The sequence below is a fragment of the Myotis myotis genome, unplaced genomic scaffold, assembly GCF_014108235.1.
Source record: "Myotis myotis isolate mMyoMyo1 unplaced genomic scaffold, mMyoMyo1.p scaffold_m19_p_2, whole genome shotgun sequence".
Taxonomy (NCBI): Eukaryota; Metazoa; Chordata; class Mammalia; order Chiroptera; family Vespertilionidae; genus Myotis; species Myotis myotis.
The window spans coordinates 196,594,674-196,618,495 of NW_023416324.1; the positions used below are offsets into that span (position 1 = coordinate 196,594,674).

The 23,822-nt window shown below is 44.9% G+C and overlaps 1 protein-coding gene across 2 annotated transcripts in view; it reads right to left on the reverse strand.

Moving 5' to 3' along the window:
* GMPS (guanine monophosphate synthase) overlaps nt 1-23,822 on the reverse strand; it is a 57,985-nt gene extending 34,163 nt beyond the window's left edge. The window contains exons 1-3 of one of the 2 annotated variants that reach the window (XM_036347354.1): nt 23,586-23,822; nt 14,950-15,131; nt 4,584-4,698 (exon numbers count right to left, since the gene is read on the reverse strand). In XM_036347354.1, the coding sequence (XP_036203247.1) occupies nt 4,584-4,698; nt 14,950-15,131; nt 23,586-23,612 (324 nt within the window). In that variant the 5' untranslated portion in view covers nt 23,613-23,822. The remainder of the gene's footprint in view (nt 1-4,583; nt 4,699-14,949; nt 15,132-23,585) is intronic. The other variant, XM_036347353.1, reaches the window with a different exon arrangement.

Sequence of the window (23,822 nt, forward strand, 5' to 3'; positions counted from 1 at the left end):
GGAAGCAAAGAATTTTTTCCTCCTAAAGATTTTTTTTCTTCTAAAGAAAAGCAATTAATAGGACGCAATTAGAAAGGCTCATACGAGAGAGTATAATTAATGGAGAAATATGGTACAGAAATATGTAAATTACTGAAGTTTCAGGATGCCAAAGGGGTACACAAAGGTACCATTCAAGTGAGACCTTCGGTGCTAAAACTGCCCAACTAAGTCCTTAAGAAGTGGCAAGTCTATTCCATTATTCTACTATGAAAGCTGATGATATAAAGGCAAACCTTTTTATGCGTTTAACATAAGTAGGTCTGGCCCTGGCTACCATAACATCCCTATTGAATGACAGCAAAATGTGGCCTTATATTTATATGGAGAGCTGACATAATGGAGAAATAGTCAGCCTCTACCATTTAAATTAAGGAAGCATTTTCCAGACCAATTTTACTATAAGTGGGTGAAAAAAAAAAAATCTTGTGAGACTCTTCTTTACAAGATGTTAAAATGCCTCTCAGTATACCAAAACCCTTTTAACTTAATTATTAAGTTGTGCTATATAATTAATATTGACTACTCTGGCAAAGGAGATCAATAAATTATATTCTGGGGCAAAGGTATATTTTTAAAGTCAGCCAATTTCCAATGTTCAACGCAATGGGATGCAGGCTCTTCTAAAAATATATATTCTTTTGAATATTAAGTGGGAAAACCTAAAAATAAGTTATTATCCAACTTAAATTCATAACACCATTTGGCTTTTCAGAAAACATTAACAGGGGAAAACGAGCCTTTTACTATGCAATGCTTATTTGCCTATAGAAGAAAATATCTATTGTAGAGTTTTTACTTTGTACTTGACATATTTTTAGTGATCAGTATTTCTTCTAAATCTAAGTGGATAACCATAACAAACAATTAGCAAGAAATGAAGTCTGGTAAAGCTATCTCCTAGACCAGTGATTTTTAATATCCTGCTCTTGTATCAAAAATAGAAATAATATTCACATTTTTATATGAACACTAGAGGCCCAGTGCATGGATTTGTGCACCGGTGGGGTCCTCAGCCTGGCCTGTGCCTCTCGCAATCCAGGACCCCAAGGGAATGTCAGACTGCTGGTTTCAGCCGGATCCCTGGCCTGCAGGGATGGGGCGAAACCAGCAGTCCAACACTGCCTGCCTCTCTTGCCTGCCATTCCCGCTCATCCCGGCCCTGCTGCACCTGCCGCGGGCTCGTGCCCAGTCAATCCCAATCGAGGGAGGCTCGCACTACCACAGTGGCTCTTGCCAGCTATGAGCCCTGCATCTGGCACCCGTTGGTCAGCTGAGTGGCGCTCCCACTGTGGGAGTACACTAACCATCAGGGGATAGCTCCTGCATTGAGTGCCTGTCCTCTGGTGGTCAGTGCACATCATAGTAACCAATTGTTCGGTCACTTAGGTTTTTATATATACATAGGTTGATTTATTGATTTATTTAAAAAATATTTTTTAAAATATATTTTATTGATTTTTTACAGAAGAAGGGAGAGGGACAGAGGGTTAGAAACATCGATGAGAGAGAAACATCGATTAGCTGCCTCCTGCACGCCCCCCACTGGGGATGTACCCGCAACCAAGGTACATGCCCTTTACCAGAATCGAACCCAGGACCCTTCAGTGTGCAGGCCAACACTCTATCCACTGAGCCAAACCGGTTAGGGCACTTAATGTTCTCTTAAAGTCACTGTAAAACCTATGTTGACCTATACTGGACTACATGTCCACAGGCCAACGCTCTATCCACTGAGCAAAACTGGTTAGGGCTAGATAGATTGATTTATATTTCTTTCCTTCACTGAAACTCCAGAGTCAGTCAGAAGAAAATATATTGGTCTGTTCACTTTCTACCTTTTAAACAGCTTCCCCGGTACAATATTCATATTAAAGCACAACAGTTTCAATCAGACTGGTTTTGCCCACTTACAAAAATGTAAATTATGCTCAATACAAGGACTTAAAACAACTCAGCCACTGGGAAAAATGATACATCTTTATCAAGTCATTTATGCAAGAAATTAAAAATTAACAGATAATTCTCAATAATCAATTAGGGAGGACCAGGTTATGAGGAAATTAAAAAGCTGATTTTTAATTAACACCAATTCCATTTTGGTCAATTAGGATCTCACAATTACATTAATTCCACTTGTATTCTGACCCTATCCTCCCTTCCACTTTAGTATGTGCTAAGCCAGAAGTTGGTCAAAAGGGAAAAGAGGTCAAGATAATTCATAAACCAGTTAATCCACAGTCACTATATTTACTTGGCTATTCTTATCATGGCAGAAAATTCTGCATTAAAAAAAAAAAGTGCATTGCTTCTGACACTAGCTAGAAAAGGCAAAATACTATAACATGTCAGTTACTAATAATGTATTACTCAGGGAATACTTTCCCATCTAATTCAATTTTCAGATGATCTGGTTAAATAAAATGCATTTTAAAAATTATCTTAACTGGAAAGTCATTTTGCTTATCACCAGGGATAACTTTTCTTAAATTTATTTATTTATATTCCCACCTTCTCAGTAAATAGATCATACTGAAGAAATCATCTATATATATATAAACCTTAATATGCAAATAGACTGAACAGCGGAACAACCGAACAACCAGTGGCTATGACATTCACTGACCACCAGGGGGCACGTGCAGAACATGGCAGATGTCGGCAGCAGAGCACGGAACATGGTGGGTGTCAGCCGCGGCAGGATGGTGAAGCAGGTGAGTGGGGGCACCTGACCAAGGCGGGGCTCCCGTCACTGTCACCTGGGCAAGCCTCTGGTGGTTACTTAAAATTCTTTGCTCCTGTGTGCCACGGTCCCGCCCAGCGCTCGCACCTGCTGCAGGCGCCAGCCCCACTCACACCTGCAGCTGGCACCGGAGCAGCTGCTTGCACCCTCTGCCAGCACCCGATGCCGGCCCTGATTGCTCGGCACCATTAGCGGGTGCAAGCAGCGGCTGCTGGCCCCAATCGCCCCTCAGGGCTTCTCCACCTCCCCCTGCTCCTGAGGGGCGATTGGGGCCAGCAGCCACCTCTCGCACCTGCTGCTGGCCCTGGAGCCGCCGCTCACACCCACTGCCGGTGCAGGCCCTGCTTGTACCCACAGCCGGCACTGGAGCCACTGCTTGCACCCACTGCTGGCGCCAGGCGCCAGCCCCGATTGCCACTGAGGACTTCTCCACCTCCCCCTGCTCCTGAGGGGTGAGAGGCAGCAGCCGCTGCTCGCTCCCGCTGCTGGCACAGGCCCCAATCACCCCATGCCATCAGTGGGTGCAAGTGGGGCCGGCGCCATCGGTGCATGGGAGCGGCGGTGGTGGGAGCAGGGCTGCCAGCAGACAGGGGACCGGGCCGTGGCAGTAGGGGCCAGGCAGGGGCATGGAGGATGGGCCGAGACCCATCCCTATGCTCACCACAGCCTTGCAGCCCACAGTTCCTTTCAAGGTGCACGAATTGGTGCACTGGGCCCCTAGTTCTTTGATAAGTGAGAATGTAACATGTTATAGGCTCAGTATTATTTATCATCTTATTCAATAATCACATCTACTTACCTGTTAAATTTATACTACTTAAAAATAAAGTAGCAAAAAATACATTAAACGAGCCAAAATATATTTCTAAACATTTCACTCATAGGAGAATAGCTTATCTCAACATCTCAATTAGTCCCTATTTATTCTTGCTTTTGTACAGCCCCAAAGTACAAATAATTATTAATATTACAGTGACCATCATAACCAAATGACCAAAATTAACATCACCAGTCAAGGCACAAATCAACATTGTATGTCTCCTAATGATATGCTCTGGGAAGACCACAGCATCTCTTCTGTGGTACTCCTGCCAAAAATATATGACCTGAACCTAACAATGAAGAAACATCAAACAAACCAAAACTGAGGGATAGTGTAAAAAGTAACTTAAAAATAAAACCTATCTAGGTCATGAAAGAGAAGGAAAGACAAAGAAATGGGTCCAAACTAAAGGAGTCAAAGAATCATGACAACTTAAATACAACACATGGTTGGAATGGATCCAGGATTTACAAGGGACATTAATAAGAAAAACAGTGAAATGTGAATCAAGTCTGTGGATTAGATTCTTAACACTGAATTAATGTTAACTTCTGATTTTGATAGTTGTACTGTGGCTATGTAGGGCAAAGTTCTAGTACTTAGGAAATACAAAGAAAGGATATCATGTCTGCAACTTACTCTCAAATGATTAAAAATGTCAACGGAACTAAGCAAAAGTATACAGGAGCTCTGTGTACTATTTCTGCTACTTTTATGTAAATTTGAATGTCAAACTTGTTTATATTTTAATGGACAATATTGTTACATGCAGTAATAGAGCTACTTTTCTAAAAATAGATTCCCACTCAGGTCCATTCTGCCTTACCAGTGTAACAACTCATAAGCAGATATAATATGCACAAATTATCTCATACAACTAAATAACCTAAATAGTCTAAAGACAGAAAATACTAAGAGAGTGGAATTCACAAACAGAATAAAATTAAGTCAGCTCTTAAGGCAAATTTACAGATGTACCTGCATGCCATAGCAAATTCCAAGAACAGGCTTGCCAATAGTGAATATTGCTGGATCAAACCAGGGAGCATCTTCTGCATACACAGAATTAGGTCCTCCAGAGATGATAATAGCACTGTGGATTTAAGCAAGAGAGTCAGTGAAGAATCTCTAACTGCGAACTTTTATACAAAGTCTACAGATTCAGCGAGTTTATGTTTTTGGTACATTGTAGATATCTAGATTCTATCACAACTAATTAATATCCTCCCAAAGAGCTTAATTATACTTACTCTACTGCAATGTGTGGAAGCCTCAAGTCAACATTTATTTGTTAATAAGCACAACTTCCAAATATATAAATACCAATGTTTCTATCTATTAAGGTGGCATAAATTTGTTTTGATTGTTTTCCTCATTAATGGAAGAAGTAAATGAGAATTCTAAAAGATGGAGAACATACACTGAGTGGCCAGATTATTATGACGGGCCAGATTATTATGACCACCCATCAGTACAATGAAGAATTCGTTATGCAAATAATAATAATAATAATAATAATAATAATAATAATAATAAAACCTTGAGAGTATTTGCTTAGGAAGTTTTCAATATTCAGTATTTTTGGAAGTGTCAATGAAGTACTGATGGAGTGGTCATAATAATCTGGCCACTCAGTGTATATGTCCTTCTGGGAGGCAAGGAGTTAAAGCAGGTCACAAAAGAACTAAAGGTATTATGAAGTCTCTGGATGACTCAGAGCAACATATTCTACAACAAAGAATGGCAGAATGTGAAGAATTACCTAACTTGGCCTCTTCAAAACCTGTCCAATATTCCCAACAATTTTACTTGAGACCCAGGAAAAGGAGCTAACATCACTTTAGCCCCATAAGCCTTGCTCCCAGAACCGAGGTCAATATTGTAACTTATCTACACTACAACTCACAGAGCTTTCTATAGGTTAACTTGAGACTCAAAGTATTAGTATAAAGGAAGCTACAAACTGAGGCCCATGTTCCTCACCAGGCCACTGACACATCAAATTTGGCCTTCAGCATTCACTCAAAAAAATTTAGAACATTTTATTACTATTATGAATTTTACAAAAAAAATTCAGATTTCTGGATCTTATTTAAGAAAAAGGAAAAAATCTGGCAAAACCAGGCCTTCACTCTCAGATGGCTACAAATAATGAATCACAGAGTTGCACTATCGTACTATCATACACATCATATATGCTGTCCAGTTTGCCACACATGCCCACTTACATACAACCGGTAAACTTAGGCCCTTTACTCAATTTAAGATATTCTCAGACTCATCTTAAGTCTGAGTTTGCAGGAATCCTGATTTATCTATACTTCTAAAGGAAAATGCATTCCAAGATCTAACCAAAATCTACTTACAAATAAATCTGGATTACAATTTATAATTAGTGGCTGCCTGCCATCTAAAAGCATATAAACTAAAATGCTAGGCTTATGATATATCTAGAAGAATAATATGTCAAATTCATAAAAATTTCTCAGCAAGCTAGAGCATTTATTTTTTAAATATATTTTTATTGATTTCAGAGAGAAAATGAGAGGGGAAAGAGAGATAGAGAAATCAATGATGAGAGAGAATCATTGATTGGCTGCATCCTGCATATCCCCTCTACTGGGGATAGAGACCACAACCCCAGGCATGAGCTCTTGACAAGAATCAAACCCAGGACCCTTCAGTCCACAGGCTGACACTCTATCCACTGAGCCAAACCAGCTAGCGCTATTTATTTATTAAGTTTATTGGAGAGACAGTGGTTAGTAACATTATATAAGTTTCAGGTATACAATTCTATAATACATCATCTGCATATTGCATTGTATGCTTAACACACAAAGTCTAGTTTCTCTCTGTCACCATAAATTTTACCCCTTTACCTTCTTCATCCTCCCCCAGCACCAAGCATTTTAAAAACTATATAACAACTAGAGGCCCAGTGCACAAAAATTTGTGCACTCGGGGGGGAGGGGGGTCCCTCAGCCCGGCTTGTGCCCTCTCGCAGTCTGGGACCCCTCGGGAGATAACGACCTGCTGGCTTAGGCCTGCTCCCGGGTGGCAGAGGGCAGGCCCAATCCCTAGGTGCAGCCCCTGGTCGGGCTCAGAGCAGGGCCGATTGGGGAGTTGGGGCGCCGCCCCCTGTCATGCACAGAGCAGGGCGGATTGGGAGGTTGCGATTCCACCCTCAGTCACGCTCAGGGTAGGGCCTATTGGGGGGTTGGGGCACCGCCCCGTCACACTCAAGGCAGGGTCGATAGGGAGGTTGCAGCGCCACGCCCTGTCACGCACAGAGCAGGGCCGATCAGGGGGTTGGGGTGCTGCCCCCTGTCACGCACACAGCAGGACCAATCAGGGGGTTGGGGCGCTGCCCCGTCACGCACAATGCAGGGCCAATCAGGGGGTTGGGGCGTCACCCCATGTCATGCACAGAGCAGGGCCCATCAAGGGGGTTGGGGCTCCGTACCCTGTCATGCACAGAGCAGGGCCCATCAGGGGGTTGGGGAGCTCCCTCCTATCACACACAGAGCAAGGCCCACCAGGGGGTTGGGGAGCTCCCCCCTGTCACTCAGAGAGTAGGGCTGATAGGGGAATTGGGGCACCGTCCCCTGTCACACACAGAGCAGGGCGGATCAGCGGGTTGGGGCGCCGGCCTCTATCACCCACAGAGCAGGGCCAATCAGGGGGTTGGGGTGCCACCACTGTCACACTCAGGGCAGGGCTGATGGGGAGGTTATGGCTCTACCCCGTCACACACAGAGCAGGGCCCGTGGGGGGACGGCGGGGGGCGTTGGGGCATCTCCCTCTATCACCCACAGAGCAGGGCCGATCAGGGGGTTGGGGCGCCGCCACTCTCACACTCAGGGCAGGACCGATGGGGAGGTTATGGCTCTACCCCGTCACACACAGAGCAGGGCCCATGGGGGGCGGAGGGGTGTTGGGGTGCCGCACCCTGTCACACACAGAGCCGCAGGGCAATCAGGGGGTTTGGGTGCTGCCCCCTGTCACGCTGATCCCGGTGCCGGGAGGCCTCACGGCTCCGCTGATCCCGGTGCCAGGAGGCCTCACGGCTCCACTGATCCCGGTGCCGGGAGGCCTCACGGCTCCACTGATCCCGGTGCCAGGAGGCCTCGTGGCTCCACTGATCCTGGTGCCAGGAGGCCTCGCGGCTCCGCTGATCCCAGGTTCAGGAGGCCTCTCGGCTCCGCTGATCCCGGTGCCAGGAGGCATATTACCCTTTTACTATATAAGGTAGAGGCCTGGTGCAAGGGTGGGGCCAGCTGGTTTGCCCTGAAGGGTGTCCTGGATCAGGGTGGGGGTCCCCACTGGGGTGCCTGGCCAGTCTGGGTGAGGGGCTGAGAGCTGTTTTCAGGCTGGGGGTGACTGAGGCTCCCAACCGCTCCTTTTTTCCTTTTTTTTTTTTTATTCTGAGCCAGCTTTAGCTCTGAGGCTCCAGCTCTTAGGCCTCTGCTGCCTTTGCATACAATGTTGCGAATCTGCTGGCTGAAGTCCGGTGGTATTTGTTACAGAGTTTCTTAAACTGCCCGCTCAGAGGCCTGCAGCCCCAGACGGGGAACGTTGGTTTCCTCCGTCACTGAGGCAACCAAGCCTCATGTTAGTTTCAAGCTGCCTGGCTGCCGGCCGCCATCTTGGCTGACAGTTAATTTGCATATCTCGCTGATTAGCCAATGAAAAGGGTAGCGGTTGTACGCCAATTACCATGTTTCTCTTTTATTAGTGTAGATAGGCTAGCAAACAATATATAATATAATTCATATTACTAATACAAAGTTCCAAAAGTGGGGCTTTTGAGTTCACTTAAATTATCTACACTAATAAAAGAGAAACATGGTAATTGGCGTACGACCGCTACCCTTTGCATTGGCTAATCAGCGAGATATGCAAATTAACTGTCAGCCAAAATGGCGGCCGGCAGCCAGGCAGCTTGAAACTAACATGAGGCTTGGTTGCCTCAGTGACGGAGGAAACCAACGTTCCCCGCCTGCGGCTGCAGGCCTCTGAGCGGGCAGTTTAAGAAACTCTGTAACAAATACCGCCAGACTTCAGCCAGCAGATTCTTAACATTGTAAGCAAAGGCCAGAAACCTACTTCAGCCATGGAGGCCTAAGAGCTGGAGCCAAGCCTCAAAGCTAAAGCTGGCCCAGAATAAAAAAAAAAGAAAAAAGAAAAAAAGGAGCAGTTGGGAGCTTCAGTCACCCCCAGCCTGAAAACAGCCCTCAGCCCCTCACCCAGACTGGCCAGGCACCCCAGTGGGGACCCCCACCCTGAAGGGTGTGTGACAAGCTGCAAACAGCCATCATCCCCTCACCCAGGATGGCCAGGCACCCCAGTGGGGACCCCCACCCTGATCCAGGACACCCTTCAGGGCAAACCAGCCAGCCCCACCCTTGCACCAGGCCTCTACCCTATATAGTAAAAGGGTAATATGCCTCCCGGCACCGGGATCAGCGGAGCCATGAGGCCTCCCGGCACCGGGATCAGCGTGACAGGGGGCAGCGCCCAAACCCCCTGATTGCCCTGCGGCTCTGTGTGTGACAGGGGTTGGGGCCACAACCTCCCTATCCACCCTGCTCTGTTCGGGACAGGGGAAGGCGCCCCAACCCCCTGATCAGCCCTGTTCTGTGCCTGATAGGGGGGAGCTCCCCACCCCCCCCCAACGGGCCCTGCTCTGTGTGTGACGGGGTAGAGCCATAACCTCCCCATCGGCCCTGCCCTGAGTGTGAGAGTGGCGGCGCCCCAACCGCCTGATCGGCCCTGCTCTGTGGGTGATAGAGGGCGGCGTCCCAACCCCCTGATGGGCCCTGCTCTGTGTGTGACGGGGGCAGCGCCCCAACCCCCGATGGGCCCTGCTCTGTGAGTGACAGTGGGCAGTGCCCCAACCCCCTGATTGGCCCTGCTCTGTGCGTGATGGGGTGGCGCCGCAACCTCCCCATCGACCCTGCCTTGAGTGTGACAGGGGACGGTGCCCCAAGCCCCCAATAGGCCCTACCCTGAGCGTGACTGAGGGTGGCATCACAACCTCCCAATCTCCCTGCTCTGTGCATGACAGGTGGCGGCGCCCCAACTCCCCAATCAGCCCTGCTCTGAGCCCAAGCAGGGGCTGCACCTAGGGATTGGGCCTTCCCTCTGCCACCCGGGAGCAGGCCTAAGCCAGCAGGTTGTTATCTCCCGAGGGGTCCCAGACTGTGAGAGGGCACAGGTCCTGGGCTGAGGGACCCCCCCTTTCCCCCCGAGTGCACAAATTTTTGTGCACCGGGCCTCTAGTCTTCTTTATAAAAAAACTGGAGACAACCTGCTCATATGATAAATATAACATCTTTAAGACAATTCTAAAGGGGTGCGTCAGGTTAAACCTAATGTAGGTATGTAACCTGGCATCCTAAATATGTAGAAGCTAAAATTCTATAAAATATATTTAATATTCACAACCTCTATAATTTCAATATATTTAGTTTTATAAAGGATAATCACTATAGGACTGCCCAGCATCCCAAATTAATCTAATAAATAACTCAAAACTATAAGAGTCATAATACTTGAAAAGGCAATGGTCTTAGCCAAGGATAAAAACTCAAGCAGTACTTACACCAATTATGAAAATTCTCATCTCAGAAAATCTTGAGAAAAGCTAATCACTCATTCTGAGTCTTCTATCTCTATGCTGCTATTCTTTTGAAACTAATTTACAATTATGAGGCCCAATAAGCCATCAGGCATTCCAGATATCAACTTTATGTTATCAAGCAGATCAAGGTTCTACAAACAAGTAGGTTAAGATGTCTCTTATGTCATAAAACTAACATTTATTCTAAAAAAAACAAAAACAAAACCAAGAGTGGTCAAATATTTATCTCAGCAGCAAAGATTACAGTAATAAAACCCACATAGTTCCTATTCTCCCACAAAGAAGCTCTAGGCACAAGCAAGATCTAGGAACTTTTTATGATCAAGTGACAAGAAAAACAATTAGCCTTCTATTACCAAGTATTTATCTATCCTACTCTAAAACAATTAGTCTGGGTTAGTTTGCTGGGAATGTTTTGTTGGTTTCTTTTGGGTTGTGGAATGAAGAAGCTTGGATTTGACAAAGAGCCATTTGGATTTTTCACCGTCTTTGATTCTCTTAAAATTGATTCCCAATGGCAAATGAAGACAGATGAATTAAATAAACTCAAGGGTCCCTTCTTACTCTAAAATTATACTGTTTAAAAAGGCTGTTCCCAAACCACTATGCTAATTTATATTTGACAAAGGAGGCGAGAGCATACAATGGAGTTAAGACAGTCTCTTCAATAAATGGTGCTGGAAAAATTGGACAGGTACATGCAAAAAAATGAAACTAGCAAAAGAAACCATCAACAGCAAAAGTAACCATCAACAAAACAAGAAAACCCACTGCATGGGAGAACAAATTTGCCAATGTTATCTCCGATAAGGGTTTAATCTCCAATATTTACAGTGAACTCATACAACTTAACAAAAGGAAGATAAACAACCCAATCAAAAAAGGGGCAAAGGACCTAAATAGATACTTTTCGAAAGAAGACAGAAGGAAGGCCTAGAGACCTATGAAAACATGCTCAAAGTCACTAATTATCTGAGAGATGCAAATCAGAATGACTATGAGGTACCACCTCACACTTGTCAGAATGGCTATCATCAACAAATCAACAAATGACAAGTGCTGGCAAGAATGCAGAGAAAAAGGAACCCTCAGGCACTACTGGTGGAAATGCAGGCTAGTGCAGCTACTGTGGAGAACAGTATAGAGTTTCCTCAAAAAAACTAAAAATGAAACTCCAATTTGACCCAGTGATCCCACTTCTAGGAATATATCCCAAGAAACCAGAAACACCAATCAGAAAGGATATATGCACCCCTATGTTCATAGCGGCACAATTTACAACAGCTAAGATTTGAAAACAGCCTACGTGCCCATCAGCAGATGAATGGATGAAAAAACTGTGGCACATCTACACAATGGAATACTACACTGCTGTAAAAGGGAAGGAACTCCTACCATTTGCAACAGCATGGATGGACCTGGAGAGCATTATGCTAAGCGAAATAAGCCAGTCAGAGAAAGATAAATATCACATGATCTCACTTATTTGTGGAATATAATGAACAACATAAACTGATGAACAAAAGCAGATCTAGAGACACAGAAGCATCAATCAGACCGTCAAACCTCAGAGGGAAAGTAGGGGAGGGTGGGGGTAAGGGGGAGAGATCAACCAAAGGACTTGTATGCATGCATATAAGTCTAACCAATGCACGGACACTAGGGGTGTGAGGGCATGAGCAGGGGGTGGGAGGGGGGGGGCAATGGGGGGATAAGGACACATATGTAATACGTTAATCAATAAAGAAACTAAAAAAAATTTTTTTAAAAAAAGATAGCTGTTTTAACCTGCATCTGAAGACTAGTACAGAGTTAAGTAAACCTGCCTTTTCAGATTTCCAATTCAGTATAATTCAGAAACAAGAATCACAGGATAATGTATACATGTCTATGAGGTCTTTAAATGTGAATTTTTTGCTCTTAAAATAGTTGTTGTAAGAAAAAACTAATTTTTTGCCGAAACCGGTTTGGCTCAGTGGATAGAACGTCGGCCTGCGGACTGAAAGGTCCCAGGTTCGATTCCGGTCAAGGGCATGTAACTGGGTTGCGGGCACATCCCCAGTAGGAGATGTGCAGGAGGCAGCTGATCGATGTTTCTCTCTCATCGATGTTTCTAACTCTCTATCTCTCTCCCTTCCTCTCTGTAAGAAATCAATAAAATATATTTTTAAAAATTTTTAATTTTTGAAAAAAACATAGCATTAACATTTAAGAGCCAATTAAGGATATAAACTGCAGTTGCTTACTTCTAGATAAGAGTATTAGCTTAATGCAAGGGTGGGGAACCTTTCTTCTGCCAAGGGCCATTTGGATATTTATAACATCATTTATGAGCCATACAAAATCATCAACTTAAAAATTAGCCTGCTATATTTGGTTAACTCGCCCCTAATGCGTTGGCAGGGCCAGACTAAATGATTTTTCAGGCCTTATATGGCCCGGCCAGACATTTCCCAACTCTTTAATGAGAAAAGGCATAGAATTAACCAGAAATACCTGTTAAAGGAAGAAACATATTGTGTGTGTGTGTTTGCTGTCATTTGGACTAGTTCTAAGAGTACAAGCTGTGGAATTAGCCCTTATATATGACTTAAGAAATCTTCATCTTATAGAAATTAGTTTCTTGGCATAGCAAGCAAAATTCTGTGCACAGAATTCTTCTCATTTAAGTATTCTAGCCACTGTATATAGTCCTTTGATGAAATACTCTGGGATCAATGAATGAATGACAACAATAGCCTTACATAGTCTAACCCAGTAATCTTAAAAAACACTGGAGGCCCAGTGCACAAATTCATGCATGGGTAGGGCCAGGGGAGGAACCACAGGCGGTTGGCAGGCCGACCCCGCCCCCTGGACAAACTCCCAGTCAAGGGGAGGACAATCTGCATATTAGCCTTTTATTATATACGATTAGAGGACCGGTGTACAAAAATTTGTGCACTCCGGGGGGGGTGCGGGGAGGGGAGACCCTCAGCCCGGCCTGTGCCCTCTCACAGTCTGGGACCCCTCAGGGATGACCACCTGGTGGCTGAGGCCCGCTCCCCGGGGGATTGGGCCTAAGATGGCAATCAGACATCCCTCTGGCAGCCCGGCAGCCCTCGGGGGATGTCCACTTGCCAGCGAGGAGCAGGCCTAAACTGCAGTCGGACATCCTTAGCGCTGCTGAGGAGGCAGGAGAGGCTCCCACCGCCACTGCTGTACTGGCAGCCATCAGCCTGGCTTGTGGCTGAGCAGAGCTCCTCCCATGTGAGAGCACACTGACCACCAGAGGGCAGCTCCTGCATTGAGCGTCTGCCCCCTGGTGGTCAGTGTGTGTCATAGTGACCAGTCATTCCCAGTCCTTCCGCTGTTAGGGTCAGTTTGCATATTACCCTGTTACTATATAGGATAGAGGCCTGGTGCATGGGTGGGGGCCGGCTGGTTTGCCCTGAAGGGTGTCCCAGATCAGGGTGGGGGTCCCGCTTGGGTGCCTGGCCAGCCTGGATGAGGGGATGATGGCTGTTTGCAGCTGGTCGCACTCCCTTCAGGGTGGAGGTCCCGCTTGGGTGCCGGGCCAGCCTGGATGAAGGGATGATGGTTGTTTGCAGCTGGTCACACCCCCTTCAGGGTAGGGGTCCCCACTGGGGTGCCTGGTCAGTCTGGGTGAGGGGCTGAAGGCCGTTTTCAGGCTGGCAGGTGACTGAAGCTCCCAACCTCTCCTTTTCTTTTTATTCTGGGATTTATTTACCTTCTATGGCTGTCACTGGAGCTGAGAGCTGGCTTTAGCTCCTAGGCTCGGCTCCAGCTCTGAGACCTTGGCTGCTGAAAGTAGGTATCTGGGCTTTGCTTAGCTTCTATAATTGAAACACTGTTGCAACTCAAGCTCTGAGGCCCGGCTGACTGAAAGCAGGTTTCTGGGGTTTGTTTAGCTAATATAATTGCAACATTGTTTCTTAGAGTGCAGCTCAGAGGCCGGCAGCGGCAGGCGGGGAACCTTGGCTTCCTCCATCACTGGAGCAAGCAAGCCTCCTGTTCGCTTCAGCTGCCTGGCTGCCGGCCGCCATCTTGGTTGGCAGCTAATTTGCATATTGCCCTGATTAGCCAATGGGAAGCATGTCGGAGGTATGGTTAATTACCATGTTTGTCTATTATTAGATAGGATAAAACATCCAAATGCAAATCCTGCCCTAGCTGGTTTGGCTCAGTGAATAGAGCATCGGCCTGTGGACTGAAGGGTCCCAGGTTCAATTTCAGTCAAGGACACATGCCCGGTTGTGGACTCAATCCCCGGTAGAGGATGTGCAGAAGGCAGCCAATCAATGATTCTCTCTCATCATTGATGTTTCTCTCTCCTCTCCCCTCCCCTCCCCTCCCCTCTCCTCTCCTCTCCTCTCCTCTCCTCTTCTTTCCTCTCCTCTCCTCTCCTCTTCCCTCCCCTCCCCTCCCCTCCTCTCCCTCTCTGAAATCAATAAAAATATATTTTTTAAAAAAACAAAAATAATGCAAGTCCTCATGACTGTGCAATTAAAGTTAAGGTAATCTTTTTAACTGAAAAATATTTCCTTTTTTTAAAATCAGAACCATGGGAAATTTCTTGTAAAACCAATCCATGTCATATATTCATTTAAAAAAAATGCAGTGCCCAAGCAACTCAATAATAAAATATCCTAAAATGTATGCTCAATATTCTCAGAAAAACATAAGAAAAAAGTTTACCGGAATCCATGCTCTTTTATAGCAAATGCTGGTGTTTCCAATGGGAAGAGTTCCGACTGCACGAACAGTTCCCTCACTCTTCGATCTATGACTTTCCCGTACTGAGCACCAGCATCCAGAATGACCACAGCTCCTTCATAGTGGTGGCAGCCATCCTTAATGTCTCCTCCAGCATTCTCCAGCTGCAAATATTAATACAAACGTCTTAATTATGAAAATTAAAGCTACTTTAAGAAATAGTTGTCACAGTCAACTCCAAAAACACACAGAAACAAAAACTGTTAACTTAGAACTTTCTAAGATGCCAATTCAAAACACTTCTTTTAAAGTGAAGATTTTCATACATATCCATATACCAACATACATAAACACTTTAATAAAAGCTACCCTTTACTGACTATATGATATAGTCACTTTATGTATAGTGCATCCTACATGTATTATCTAATAATATGGTAAGCATACAATCCAGTCGTGCCAAATATAGTCCTGATTTATGTCTGTTATACTGGCATTATTAATAATGCCTCTTTCAAATCTCAAAAGCATCCAATTGGACAATAAATTATATGATGACCCTACCTGGTACTCACGGCTTTCCTATGATGGATGTACTGATGAGAAACTGTAAAATTTGATGCCAGAGTATAAGCATGCCCAAACTCTCTTTATTAGGAAAATTATATATATGCATCTACCCATAACAATAAAAATTTTAAAGGTTTTTAAAAAAATCTTATCTCTGTGTAGTATATTGACACTTTTCTGGAAGGCAATCTGGCAAAACATAAAATTAACTCTGTGTGCTGAAATATTTTCCTGGAACTGGGTACAAAAGAATGCAAGTGTAGGTGGGTATGGATAAAACATGACTGCTTATGTACTGAAATCAGTCAGGTGATAGTGCCCTGGCCGAGTAACTTAGTTGGCTGGAGCATCATCCTGTACATCAAAAAGCTGTAGACTGGATTCCCAGTCAGGGCACATACCTAAACCTAGGTTGCGGGACAGATCCCCAGTAGGAGCACAGATGGGAAACAATCGCTGTTTCTCTCACACTGATGTCTCTCTCTTCCCCTTCCTCTCTCTCAAATCAATAAAAACATATCTTGGGTGAAGACTAAAAAAAAAAAAAAAAAATGACTGATAGGTACATTCATTTTAATCTAGTCTCTATGCTGTTCTGAATATCTGAACTTATGAAAAAGCTTTTTAAATGTGTATATACACTGGAAATCCACTTGGAGGAAGCATATACACTATGGTTTCATTTTTAAATATATTGTGTAAAACACAATAGTGTATGTGTGCATGTATGAAAAAAAGTCAAAACAGATATACACCAAAGTATTAACAAAGGTTGTATCTGAGTGATAGCACTTTAGGCGATCTTAAATATTGCCCTCTATATTCTTTGGTATGTTCTACATGTAGACAATAAACATATTTTGAGTTTTTCCCACCTCCAGTTGTAAAATTTGCACATTAAAAAAAGTGTAAGTTGGTCTTTTTGGCTCTTGTATAATCCTTTCTCTTCACGTGAAAAAATAAATGCAGATTTCATAACACCACTAACACTTCTTTTTTATATATATTTTATATATATATTTTATATATATATTATTAATTTTTTTACAAAAAGGAAGGGAGAGAGATAGTTAGAAACATCAATGAGAGAGAAACATCGATCAGCTGCCTCCTGCACAACCCCTTCTGGGGATGTGTTGGCAACCAAGGTACATGCCCTTGACTGGAATCAAACCTGGGACCCTTCAGTCTGCAGGCCGACGCTCTATCCACTGAGCCAAACTGGTTAGGCGCAGTGGTTCTCAAACTTCTGGCACTTTAAATACAGTTCCTCATGTTGTGACCCATCCATAAAATTATTTTCGTTGCTACTTCATAACTGTAATGTTGCTACTGTTATGAATCGTAATGTAAATATCTGATATGCAGGATGGTCTTAGGCGACCCCTGTGAAAGGGTCATTTGACCGCCAAAGGGGTCGCGACCCACAGGTTGAGAACCACTGGGTTATGGCAACACCAACACTTCTGCTACAGCAATGAAAAAAGCAATGATCACAACCATCTATAGAGGAGGATTTGCAAAAGGCCAATCACAGGCCAGAAAGAATTACTCGGATCATAAATATGGTTTTAATTAGGAATACTGGGCAATGTAGAAAAATCAGGTCACAGAAAGAAGCAGTTTACAGAATATATTAGTGCAAGAAATACTAAAACTTTTTTCCTTCCAGACCTTTGCCTTCACACATCCAAACACTAACACACACACAATGCACTTTAAGGAATATATCTACAATCCCTTAATCTTAATCTATTTTTCTGGTAAAGAATAAACTATTTTTCTTTTATTGTCTTTTTTCCCAATTGATCCCCTCCCCCATCCTTTCCCAGCCCGGGCAAACCCCTACCACCCCACTGGAAAAAATAAAATAAATAAATAAATAAATAAAAATAAAATAAAACCCTGCTTTGGATTCATCAATACTGTTGTTCTTTTCAATTAATCTATATGCATCTCAATACATATTTTTAAGTGAAGAAAAAAAAAGAATAAAGTATTTTCGAAAGACCACTATGCCATTCAGTCTCATTATCACCTTCATGTTTTTCACCAAATCCAAGTTCAACCTGTTTGTTTTTTGCACATTACAGGCAGTTTTCACTTTGCATGATTCTGATATGCACAAATTTGTTATCATGTTTTATTCCAAGGTTTATTTAACTAAGATTAGCCCCAAAAAACATGGCTCAAATTTCATTAACATATCAACTGTGAGTAGATAGAGTACAAACTTCAATGCCAGTTCTTCAGTCCACAAATCATCACAAACGACAGATAAACAACTTTATCAGTGACCAATCACGTCCCTTCTTTCAAAGTCTGTTGGTAATTGGTCACTGTACAACAAACAGACAAAAGTATAAGTGGTTACCTTCTTGACACCTAGTGATAAATCCATATGACATTATAACATATGGATAATCCAAAGTGGAAACTTAACAACAAAGATGAAGGTGTAGCAAAAACATGAAAAGTGATATGCTAGAAGTGAAATTCTAATCCAATGTAAATGCAGTTACAGAAGAAATAGTTGGTTGTGGCAATGATGACATGGTTGCAGTTTGAGCACTTCTAGAATGTGCAGCCAGAGGAACTTAGCAAAAGCAAACTTATCAGCATCAATGAGAAAAGTCTCTGTGATGAAAAGGATGTCCCAGAGGAAGTGACTCCAGGAAAATACTTCAAATTAAAGTAATTCTTGGAGATATTTCATGACATTCAACATGCAAAGGGTATAGCATGTTGAAAGCCACCAAAGCATAGAAAAGATGCGAAGGGAAAGCCAACACTCATTCTTGATAATTTTTTTACAAAGAAACAGCAATTTTTAATGTTTCTAATGTTTTAAGTTATACTATACTAAATAGTAGTTTTACTATTTATTTCAATATAAATGCATACTTATCTTTTTTTAAGGGGTAACTAATGAAGGAAAGACATCAGGGAAGAGAAACTAGAGAGAAGCACTGGTCATTACCTCTAGAGAGGTAAGCCTGGTGAGCCCAAGATGTGCTGGACAGGATACTGTACCTCACAGACAAATTGATAGAGGTTTTCTTATCAAATACCTAAAAATAGCTTTATGTGTTTGGTAACATTATTTTACAGCAATTAGAAAATTAAGTTATTAGAAATTCAACTTATTTTAGCACCTCCTTTTAGGATCAAGTGCCCCAGTTTAGACAGAGAATATATAATCACACTACTATTAACGAAACCCTTTATATTCCCTATCTATTCTAATAAAAGGGTAATATGCTAATTAGACCAGGAGACCTTCCGGACAAAGCCATGGCGACGGGGCCAAGGCAGAGGCAGTTAGGGGCGATCAGGCCAGGAAGGGAGGGCATTTGAGGGTGATCAGGCTGGCAAGGGGGGGGGGCACTTGGGAGGCAAGCAGGTTGGCAGGAGGGTCCAGTGGGGGTGAGCAGGCTGGCAGAGGGGGGCAGTTGGGGCAAGCAGGCCAGCAGTGGGGGGGCAGTTGGGGGCAATCAGGCCAGCGGGGAGGTGGGGGGGGCAGTTGGGGGCGAGCAGGCTGATGGGGGAGGCAGTTGGGGGCGATCAGGCCTGCTGGGGGGTAGTTGGGGGTGAGCAGAGCAGGCCAGCAGAGAGGGGCCGTTGTGGGCAAGCAGGCCAGCAGGCAGAGTGGTTAGGGGCGATCAGGCAGGCCAGCAGGTGAGCGATTAGGAGCCAGCGGTCCCAGATTGCCAGTGAGGATGTCCAAGGGGTCCCAGAATGGAGAGGGTACAGGCCAGGCTGAGGGACAGCCCCCCGTGCACGAATTTCGCGCACGGGGCTACTAGTCACATTATAATGGACTCTGTTAGGCAACATGTAGACATAACTACATAAGCATTTCCTGGGTCCTCAAACCGAGAACCCAAAGCCATGACAAGGGTCCACCAACAAGCATATCAACTCATCTCACATTATTACTAAAGTAAACCTATTTTTGGAACCACTGTGATTCTTGAGCAAACACAAAAACATCTCTATTCCCCAATAAGCATGGAAAAAGAATACTCTACACAACCCAGAATTATATATGCTATACAAAGATTCAAAATTCTATGAAACAATTACTTTTTATTTGTTGTTTCACAGTGTTTCAGAATTATGTATTAACCCAGAGGGTTTCATTCATTTTGAGCATCTAAATAGAATTTAGGTTTGTAGGAATCATGAAAATAGTAAGTACCATAATGGAGGAAATTTTTATCACTGTGGATAGCAAACAATTATTTACTACATCCAACAGCATCTTTTGGAATATAATTCATTAAATGGCCTAAGAAAAAAAAACAGTAAGAAATATATTTGAACAGTATAGGACAAGCCTAAATATTTTTTAAAATTTTTGAAAGACAATTATTTTCCTTAAGAGACAAGTTGGCCTACACTAAAGGCAAGGTCATCTGAAGCTCCTAGAGGAATTTCAAAACCTTTCAAGTCTAAGAACAGAAAACAATAAAAACCATAAACCATTCCTTTTGTCTGCAACAGCTCTTCCATTCTAGATTAATATCTTAACAGAACAAAATCTGAAGCAAAGAAAACAAACAAACCATCTTTGACCTCTGAAAAAATGTACTATAGGATTATCAAATGATAATTAATTCTCAATACATCCCAGATAAAAATTCAGGTCTTCTTCCCATTCAAGTACAAAAACTTATACTTAAAGTGCCAAATTTAAATTTTTAACATCAATAAGTATTTATAAAACAACTTTAATCCAACTTTAATTTATAATAACCTAGTTAATATTTCAGTGAAGATGGTGGGGCAAGGCCCACTTCTACTCCAAGCAAGCAAGAGTCTGAAGTTTGCTCCTTTATGTTTTATAACAATAAGGAGTGGGAAACTTGACAAGTGGCCCAAAGACCATTAATCCTACTTTAATAAAATTGAAAAGTTATTACATCTAATGCTTGGCATACATTCTATTCATATACAACACTGAATTAGTTGTGAACATTTTTTTAAAAATAACTAACCCTGGCTGGTTTTGCTCAGTGGATAGAGCGTCGGCCTGTAGACTAAAGGGTCCCGGGCTCAATTCTGATCAAGGGCACATGCCCGGGTTGCAGGCTCGATTCCCCAATAAGGGGTGTGCAGAAGGCAGCCAATCAATGATTCTCTCTCATCATTGATGTTTCTATCTCTCTCCCTCTCCCTTCCTCTCTGAAATCAATAAAAATATATTTTTTTAAAAAAGAATTACTGACTAGGCCTATGTTCTTGTTTACTTTAAGATCTTTAAATAACATTTGTTAAAGGAACAAAAATTTATCTTGAGTAGTTAACCAAAGTAGCCCTGAAAAGACAAACAAACAAAAAAAACTGGGTTTTAAGTCCCAGCTGTTTTTTCAGCATATGAAGCTGGAACACATAAAGGTCCTTTCCAGCTCTAAAATAATACTCTAGATGGACAAAACTAATGAAAACAGTCCAAATGCTTTTACAGATTTTAGATCTCTCCTGAATTTCTATCATGTAAAAAAGAAAAGTCATTCTAGAAATTCCTGATAAAAATTGAAATACACCAGAATAGGAATCAAAATCAGTTCTCTCCTCCCTTTATGAACTAGGATTTACACACAACTATTGGAGACACAACAGATGTACAAAGTAAGCGTGGGTCCAGTATTTGTATTTTACTCCAGAGGGAGAGGTGGTCCAGTGGCAAGCTATGGAAAGAGGATGCCTACTCAGATTTCCAGGTGCCTCTCTTAGAAATATGTTATTTCACTTACTTTATTACTCATATTTCCCATACTTAAACATCTCTTCACTTGAAATGGTTCCTATGATCAATGACATATCGTGGTTTAATTGTTGCCCTCCCGCCCCCCCGCCACTTAGAAGTATGTGACATAATCATACATTTGATGAAATATGTTATTTCCCTGCATTGCTCCTCTTGAAAATGCTTCCAATTCAGTCCATATCTAATTGTTAGTACAGTTACACACACACACACACACGCACACCTGATTGTTATAAAACATAAAGGAGCTTGAAATAAAAAAAGTTAATCAACAATTCACCTGATACTCTTTAAAATTCAAGTTGAAAAAAAAAATAGCATCTAGGAAGAAAGTGTATATTCTATATTCCTGAGACAGATAAAGTAGTTTGGAAACTGAATCTTGAACTTTCTTCTGTTACTTAATTTTGTAAAAATGCTCTTCTCAAATCACCACATACCAGTACTTTGCAAAATGAGGTTTGGGTCCTTCTAGTAACACCGTCATTTCCTCTACCAGGACAAAGCTGAATCTTGCCAATGAGTTGTAAGGCTCAAAATACAAGGGAAGAAAAATGCTCTAACTAGTGTACAGGAAGAGCTGTACGCCAAGGTTTCATTCTAAGCTCAGAGTGTCTTCATTCACCTATTTCATCCTGAGAAAGGGCTCTAGCGAGTCTGAGCGTCAGTTTCCTCAGTCTGAAAAGAGTATGTATGTATCAGCTGCTGTACAACCTGACTCATCTGTTCAACCAACACTACCTGAATGCTTAACCAGACACTGTGCAAAGCATTCACGGAGAGGACCCAGTAGTCACGCAGTGGTTCTCAACCTTCTGGCCCTTTAAATACGGTTCCTCATGTTGTGACCCAACCATAAAACTATTTTCGTTGCTACTTCATAACTGTAATGTTGCTACTGTTCTGAATCGTCATGTAAATATCTGATATGCAGGATGGTCTTAGACGACCCCTGTGAAAGGGTCGTTCGACCGCCAAAGGGGTCGCGACCCACAGGTTGAGAACCGATGCCAGTGTGACACTCAGGTATCACCTCGGTCAGAGAACACAGCCTGAGTAAAACAGTACCACCTGACATCCCCTCCCCCCACCCCCACCTCCATCCGCACCTGACCTTTAAAACTCCACACACCTGCCTGACATGAAATGGATGAGTCCTTCAAGCCAGGCCCCCAACAGCGGGCAGGGGAGGGGGCACATCTGCTCAGGGAAATCGAAGTTCCACACCACGCCGGTTCCCGCGGATGAACCTGACTCCGGGGGGGTCGGTGAGGGTTCCAGGCCAACTTACACCGTGACCCCGAAATGAAAGCCAAGGCGCTCGATTCGGGCGCGAGGCGCGTGAAGGTAGAGAAAAGTGAGCCGGGGGTGGCGAGCAGCGCCGCCGGGACCCAACGCGCTCTCCCCGCGCCGAGTTAGCAACTTTTCCCGCTGCCGGGACTCCCGGCTTCCCCTGCCTCCCGGCGTGGGGGTGGCGGCCCGCATCCCAGGGACCGCTCCCCGCGGCGGGAGCCCGTCCGGCCGCCGGAGGAACCTGTACCATAGGGAGGGCGCCCGCGGGGCGGGGCGGGGCTGGAATCGCTCCATCGCTCGGAGGGTGGGGGAGGGGAGCGGGGTGCGCGACCCTCGGGCCACCCGTCGGCGTCGGGTGGGGGGGCAGCAGTCACACGGCTGCGCCGAGGGCCGGCCTCGCCGCCGGGGACCCCGAGGCTGGCTTGGGGGGCGGGATGGGCCCCACCGAGGGCAGGCGGGAAACGGGGTGGCGGGAAGACGAGGGGATGGCCCAGCTCGATCCCCGCACGCGAGGCCCGTGCGGGCCCCGGGATCGCCACAAAAGCACCCATCCTCCTCAAGGGACGGGATGCGGGCTGAGGAAGCCACACACACACACACACACACACACACACACACGCTCGCCTCCCTACCCCCACCCTCGGACCGCGCTCCGCGGACCGGCGCCCCACAGAGACGCGGGGAGGCCGGGGCCGGCGGTGCGGCCGCGAGGGACTAACGCCCTCCCCGACGCCCGGAGCCCAGCGGGCGCAGGAACCCCGACACGCAGACGAAATCAACAAAGCACCTGCCCCTCTCGAGGAGAAAGCACGCCACAGGCCCCGACCGGTGCCTCCCCGACGCGCCGCTGCCCCGGCCGCGGGGCTGCGCAAACGGGTTGGGGTGAGGGGGCGCGGAAGGGCCCCGCGGCGTAGCTTCGCGGCCCCTGAGTCTCGCCTTCGTCCGGAGGCGGCGAGGCGGGGACCCCACGCCAGAGACTGACCTTGGAGTCTCCGTTGCACAGAGCCATCGGGGCCGGGGCCGCGGCGGGCAGAGTAGGAGACGGGGCGGGAGAGGGCCGGCCGGGTGGACGCCACGGGCCGCGAAGGAGAGGAAGGCCTGGTGGATGAGCGGGCGGGCGCGGAGAGAAACTGGCCGCCGGCGAAGAGCTGGATCCGGCAGCGGCGGAGCGCGGGCCCCAGCGCCGCGGGAGAAGAGACCGGCCGCGCACACGCTACCC